This window comes from Silurus aristotelis (genome assembly GCF_946808225.1).
Source record: "Silurus aristotelis genome assembly, chromosome: 18".
Classification (NCBI taxonomy): domain Eukaryota; kingdom Metazoa; phylum Chordata; class Actinopteri; order Siluriformes; family Siluridae; genus Silurus; species Silurus aristotelis.
In genome coordinates this window covers 9588608-9595768 of record NC_139591.1, presented here as the reverse complement: position 1 = coordinate 9595768, position 7161 = coordinate 9588608, and the positions used below count along the sequence as shown (strand labels likewise).

The window sequence follows — 7161 nt, the reverse complement described above, 5'->3', positions numbered from 1 at the left end:
CGATGCTGTCTAGCTACACTGTCCCCCGCCAACACCTTAGGCTCCAATCTCCTTCAGGTTGCATCTCCTGCATAGAACATAGTCCACCTGTGTGCACCTTCCTCCACTCTTATAGGTCACCCTATGATCATCCTTCTCCTTAAAATACGTATTCACCACTGCCATTTCCATCCTTTTAGCGAAATCCACCAACATCTGCCCTTCCACATTCCTCTCCTTAAGGCCATACCTACCATCACCTCCTCATCACTTTTGTTCCCTTCACCTACATGCCCATTAAAGTCTGCCCCAATCACCAATCGTTCATTCCTAGGTACACCATCTACCACTTCATCTAATTCACTCCAGAATCTTTTCTTCTCCTCCATCTCACAGCCCACTTGTGGAGCATAGGCACTGATGACATTTATCATTATCCCTTCAAATTCCAGCTTCACTTTCATCACCCTATCTGAAACTCTCTTCACCTCCACTCCACTTTTACTGTACTCTTTAGTTTAAACCCACCTCCAATGTTCCTGGCCTTACTCCCTTTCCACTTGGTCTCCTGAACACACAACATATCTACATTTCTCCTCTCCATCATATCAGCTATCTCTCTCCCTTTACCAGTCATAGTACCAACATTTAAAATACCAAACCAAATCTCCACTTTCCTACACGTCTCCTTTTCCTGCTGACTCTGTAGACGTCTTTCTCCTCTCATTTTTCTCCTTCAGCCAACAGTAGCCCAATTTCCACCAGTACCCTGTCGTAATTTAAGATAATTTCAATAGATATCAACCAGTGTTTGATGAATTAATATGATGCTATTAATAGATTGTGCAAAGTGTAACATTAGATTTTTTTTTACATAAACTGAGTTGATTTACCAAGAGTCTTGTGACAAAAATGATAATAGGAACATTATAGCCATAATACATCATAGTATTTTGGATACTAAAGTACTTTTACTTAAATGAAAGCTTAAAGGGAGCACTTTTACTTTTAATATTTTTTTTTTTTGTAATATAGTAATACGGTATCTCTACTTTAACTCAAGTAAATGGTTTGTGTACTTCATCCACCACTGCCCAGATGATAAATCTGCCTATTCCATACATATTAATGCACATCCATACCATCAGAAATGCAGGCTTTTTTAACTGAACGATGAAAACAAGCCAGATGGTCCCCTCCTTTTTAGTGCACTTTTTAGTGCATAGGATGCAGCATCCATAGTTTCCAAAAAGAATTTTAACATTTATCTGACCAGATAGCAGTCTTTCACTTTGCCTTAGTTCAGTTAAATTTAATTATTTTTTATTTGTATAGCGATTTTTACAATGGGCATCTCAAAGCAGTTTTTCACAAATCTTCTTCTTCTTCTTTCGGCTGCTCCCATTAGGGGTCGCCACAGCGGATCATCCGTCTCCATACCACCCTGTACTCTACATCTGCCTCTTTTACACCAACTACCTGCATGTCTTCCCTCACCACATCCATGAACCTCCTCCTTGGCCTTCCTCTTTTCCTTTTTCACAAATAATGTGTTAATTAAGTAGGAATAAGTTTGTAATGTAAGATTGTCCCCAAAGTGCAAGCCGGTGGGGTCTGTGGCAGGAAAAAACTCCCTGAGATGGCATAAAGAAGAAACCTTGAAAGGAACCAGACTTAAGAGGAAACCCATTCTTATTTGGGTGGCGCTTCAGTCCATTTTAAACGAGTTTTGTCCCAAAGAAGATGGTGGCCTTTTGGGATCATGTCCACATATCGCTTCTTCTTTGCAGAATAGAGATTTAAACGGCATTAACAGACAGTGATTTCAGGAAATGTTTCTGAGCCTTTGCAGTGACCTGGATTACAGAATCATGTCTGGTTTTCATGTAGTGTTTTTTTGGAGGGCATGAAGATGGACACAACAAGGAAATTCACAACAAAAACACAAAAACAGACAAAAACAGAATCCATCAAAAGTTTCCATCACAGATACTCCAGGTCTCAGTAAGCATGTTTTGAAGTTGTGAAAGTTCATGACAATACAATTAAAAATAGATTTAACAAGCATGTTTTGTATGTAAGGGTTGCCAGACCTCAACCCAAATTAAATTCTGTGACAGGACAGGAGCTGTGCACAATCAAATGCCTGAAAACCTCAATTCACTGAAGCAACATTGTAAAGAAGAGTGAGCCAAAATTCCTCCACAAGGATGTGAGAAACCAATAAAGTTATATATAATACAGTTACTGCAAGTTATTGCTACTAAAGGTGGTTCTGTAAGCTATGAAATTATTAAGTGTAAGTAATTTGTCACACATGGTTTCTCCATTTTGGCTTAATGTTTGTAAAATAATTATAATAATGACATGGTGTAAAATGTCATGTGCTCGGGTTGTTGTTGTGAGGTTGTATTTGCCTAATTCTAAGTCCTTCAATTCAAATCATAGAATTTAAAGACAGTGTAGGTTATTTTGTTACACACAACTGTATGTATGTACGTATGTATGTATAAATTCTTGAAACAAAACTGGTCTGTGGTATACAAAAGGTTGGAGACCCCTGTGTTAGACAGCTTACTGCCTATGTTTACAGTCTTTGTCATACCAATCAAAATCACATATGGTCACAGTGCAATGCGCATTTAAGGTTTTAATCTTCTGGCAGTAAACAAAGTGAAAATAAAACTGGCAGTGTGGCCCTTTAATTTTAGAGTCAGAGTCTGACATTTCTGTTTATATTTCAAACAATATAATGTTGTAATTTTAGACCAGTAATGATTGCATATTTTTCAGACAATTAATCTGCTTATTGAAAAAGGATTCTGGCATATGAAACAATTAATACAATATCATTACTATCATTAAGTTTATTACAATAGCAATTTAATATGATTACATTTGCATTATGTATAGCCAAAAAGAAGACACTTTGAAATCTATTTTAATAAAAAATGATATTGAATAAGAAAGACATTTTAATAGGGGAATTAAAAACTGTATCCTCTATCTTAATTCACATTACTCCAATTTTACATATTTTGCACTACCTACCTGTAGCTTCTAGGATACAGTAAAAAATCCTTCTCCAGGCACATTGCTCTAAATAATCTTTTCCACTTTATTTGAGCTCTTTATTAATTGTTTCCCAGCACAGACTTTTTAATTATTAGTCATGGATAGTTAACATTACACAGCAACTGATTATATGCCAAATCAAATTCAAATTCAATTAAACATTTTATTTGACACATACACATTCATACAGAATACGACATGCAGTGAAATGCTTTTTTACGACTGCCCAACTTTTAAACATGAAAAATAAAAAAGAAAATAGGGCTAAAATAAATACATGAAATAAATAAATATTCAGTTACATCTTAATGATTACTAGGTGCTGTGGTGATAGACAGGATTAAGCAATTGTGATGCATTGCTCTCAGGTTCTGTTTAATCATTAGCCAGATAGCTAGACTTTGAGTGCTGTGGGCATTCTGCAGAGAAAATTATCTACTGACATTCCTGCCTACTGTAAAGAAGTCCTTTAAATTTAATCACTTTGAGGTTTGAACATATGTAAAATGACACAGTGCATAATATAAGTAGATAATTGACAAAAAATTTTAACGGTTCAACTAAAAAACATTTTCTAACAAACAATTCAATAGAATATACCTAGTTACAGCAAAAAAAAGGTCCATAAATCCACTAAACGTATAAGTATTTCTTAAGCTTGTGGCTGTAATGTCAAATCCCAGGTCTGTCATAGAGCCACTGTTGCAGCACTGCACTAGTAACTCAGTTTAAAAAAAAAGCATCTGCCTTTTTACTGTAAAAAGATAAACATTAAATAGACAGAAAAGTGTTTCTTTATATGTAAACAAATATCAGGAAGAAAAGTTATTTACATTTGATAAGTGTATAATTTTATATACACTTTACACACAACATGAAAGAAAGATCATGGCTTAGAGCTCTTGTCTGTACTCTGTCCTAAATATCTGCTCAAGCAGATCATCAGAGTCCATCAGCCACTGCTGGTACACAGCGACAGGGTTAATGTTCCAGTGTTTGTGGAAGGAGATTGGGCTCTGACGGAGCAGCAGCTCTTTAGGATAATCATCTGGACGAGCCTGTGCATCACAAAAAAAAGACCATTTATGGCATGACAGAGAACTTTATAGTCTTCTTTTGAAGTTAAATATATTGTTTATTAAAATGACCACTATAAAGTTCTATCTTTGCCTTTAGATCTGTACTGTTGTACCCTCTTAGGAACTGTCCATGTTAACTAAATACTTATCACATATTTTATTTTTAGCCAATTAGTAGAAGAGATTTATGTATGGAGACAGTCACACAAAATCCATTTTACATGATCCTTTACATGATCCATGTTTTCATTTTGACCTTAACATGAAGATGAATAAATGCGATACATGCGACAACAAATGTTTTGTAAAACCATTTGTGTATGTGTATTACCTGGTGAAACTGTGGGCTGTGAGTGACTGATAACCCCAGTGTGTTAAAGCACATTCCCAGTACCATGTCATCTGGGGCATCTGGACTGTAACAGCCACAACCACTGGAGAGGATTTTCAACACTGCCACTCTACTGAACACCATACTGGCAGAAAGAAAACACAATAGGCATTATCAGATACACATGCAGACAACATAGAAAATTTGGAGCATGTTTCACATGTTACAATCTAAAAGTTACTCATTGTCAGCTAAGTAGAACATTAAATATCATGGTATAATAATAGGTATAACTGCCTTTTTAATTTTGTTTCTGAAGTACTTTTGCTGTTCTATTACACCTGGCTAACTCATACAACAAGCATATTAACAGCTTAAACATTTGATGCACTGCCCTGAAAAGCTTTTGTGTTGTGCAGGTGTACTAATTACTCACTGGCTTGAGGATAAGTGTTAAACTTTAAAATTACTTTCATTCATCATTTTCATTCTACAGTGTATTTATGCTGTTGTTCTATTCATCCTATGCATGGTTTGTCTACCATTTGACCATCGGGGTGAACAAATTGTTACTGCAGAGGCCTGGGACTAGTAGATTACGCACTAAGCTTATACATTTTTTATTCACAAAATCAGGTTTTGTTTATAAAAGATTTGTAGCATGCCAAAACTGCAGTAGCATTTTTTATTAGCTATTAATTGACTCATTAATTACGTTTCACATATGGAAATGTGTGGCTTCATTTCATTTCCTTGAAAAAGATGGTAGACAGGGCAGCACAGTGGAATAGTGTATAGCATTATGGCTTTATATATACATGGGTTTGAACTTGAGCACTTAAAGTTTAATGTATGTACAATATAGGGGTGTAAAATACACGTGTTTGTACCGACATTTTTTAGTACAGGGCTTTGGGTTTGGAACACGTGTACCAAATGCAATCCTTTTTACCTATGATTTTACCTATGTGCCGCGCCATAGGTAAAATCTGAGTTCCCTCAGGAACATTTTAAGTGGAGGCTCGCAAGTTTCTTTAGTCTCCTTCTTGCACTTTGGGAAAATTTTATTATTATTACTATTATTATTATTATTATTATTAATCTTGAAAAGATACACAACAATGCCAGGGGTATAAAAAATAAACTAGAGTTTGTGCAGTGTCACTGTGACTACTCACTCCGTACCGGAAACAAGATTTGTTTTGCACATGCATGAAAACGAAAAAAAAAAAAAAATCCATAGAGCTAACCAGGAAGTAACTATTGCTATGTATACTTTAAAGTTTTATGTACAGCTTCAAGAATTTCTCTTAAAAGGAGGAAATCCTTACAATTCCACATATCGAGGGAGTGAATGAATTAAGGATAGAAAAAATTAAGATATTTGCTAATGTATTCTAAAATAAGTAGATCAGTTAAATAGATCATATATTTAGGAAATCAAATAATAAATCTAAAACACAAACACACACACACACACACACACACACACACACACACACACACACACACACACACACACACACACCCAAATGTGGTCTAACAAATGTACCTAAAATCATTTTTCTATTTATTTAATTTTATGTAATCAATTTAATTTTGCCACTTTTAATTGATTACTTGACTTAATCAATATAATAAAAAAGTGTATTGCTTTTTTTTTAAATAAAGAATTATAAAATATATTATATATTATATAACCAAGCAGTATACCATTTTATCATATCTTCTCATAGGACAATACTATAGAAATGTAACTTGGATACATGTTAGAGTGGTCAATGTGCAACTTGTATAGCAGTATAGAGAGTATTCTCAAATCTTCAGAGTTCTTTGCCATGAGGTGCCATGTTGGTCATCCAGTGGTCAGTATAAGAAAATTGTACTCAAAGCACTACATTTTAACTGCTCTCATACAAGATACACAAATTTGTATGGTCCTGTCAATCATACAAAACATGAACATGATGAATAGGACTTCATCCTATGGCTATGCATGATTACATGACACAGCTTTTATCACTTGGGGGTGTTCTCACTCTTGTTGGCAGCTATTTTGACAATAATGGCTGCATGTTGAGTTATTTTCAGAGGACTGTAAATCTATACTGCTATACAAGCTGCACAAGTTATACAAATTGTCCCTTAAGAAGATATATTAAAATGGTTGCTGAAATGTGAGGGGTGTACTCACTTTTGTAAGATACTGTAGGTTTTGCAAGTTCTCCCTATGTGGGTTTCTTCCAGGTTTGACTATTTCCTTTCACTGTTCAAGACATATACATATACAAATAGGTTGTGCTACATTACTTTTATCGTAAAAAGCAGTGGGAGGTTTGTTTCACTGGCTTACCCTCCTCCACCAGTGATATAGCTGTATCCACCTTTGTTGAGGTTATAGCCATAGCGCTCACCGATGCTCACAGCTTCATTAGGGTTGTAACAGCGCAGGTGCCGTCGGAGTCTGGGCAAACTTGGAGGTAATCACAACACACATCACTGCCCAAAGTGTCTGATTTCTATCCCCCAACAAAAGTATAGCAGGCTCTTTTAGAACTTAGGCAAAAATATATTAATCAGCTGTAGCAAGAGCTGATACATTGGTGTTCTGAATTAGGATGCCTAATCATGTGATCAAGTAATGAATGTCTTTTCTTTACCTAACAATGTCAGTGCTTTTCTCTGGGTGGACCTGCT

The 7161-nt window shown here is 35.5% G+C and overlaps 1 protein-coding gene across 3 annotated transcripts in view; it reads right to left on the bottom strand.

Annotated features, from left to right (window-relative positions):
* Window positions 1–3197: 3197 nt before the first annotated feature.
* b3glctb (beta 3-glucosyltransferase b) overlaps window positions 3198–7161 on the bottom strand; it is a 31101-nt gene continuing 27137 nt past the window's right edge. For 2 of the 3 annotated variants that reach the window (XM_083569114.1, XM_083569115.1), the window contains 3 exons: window positions 6818–6937; window positions 4465–4609; window positions 3198–4112 (listed from right to left, as the gene is read on the bottom strand). In XM_083569114.1, coding sequence (XP_083425240.1) covers window positions 3948–4112; window positions 4465–4609; window positions 6818–6937 — 430 coding nt within the window. In that variant the 3' untranslated portion in view covers window positions 3198–3947. Of the gene's footprint in view, window positions 4113–4464; window positions 4610–6658; window positions 6731–6817; window positions 6938–7161 lie in introns of those variants that run through there. The other variant, XR_014537927.1, reaches the window with a different exon arrangement.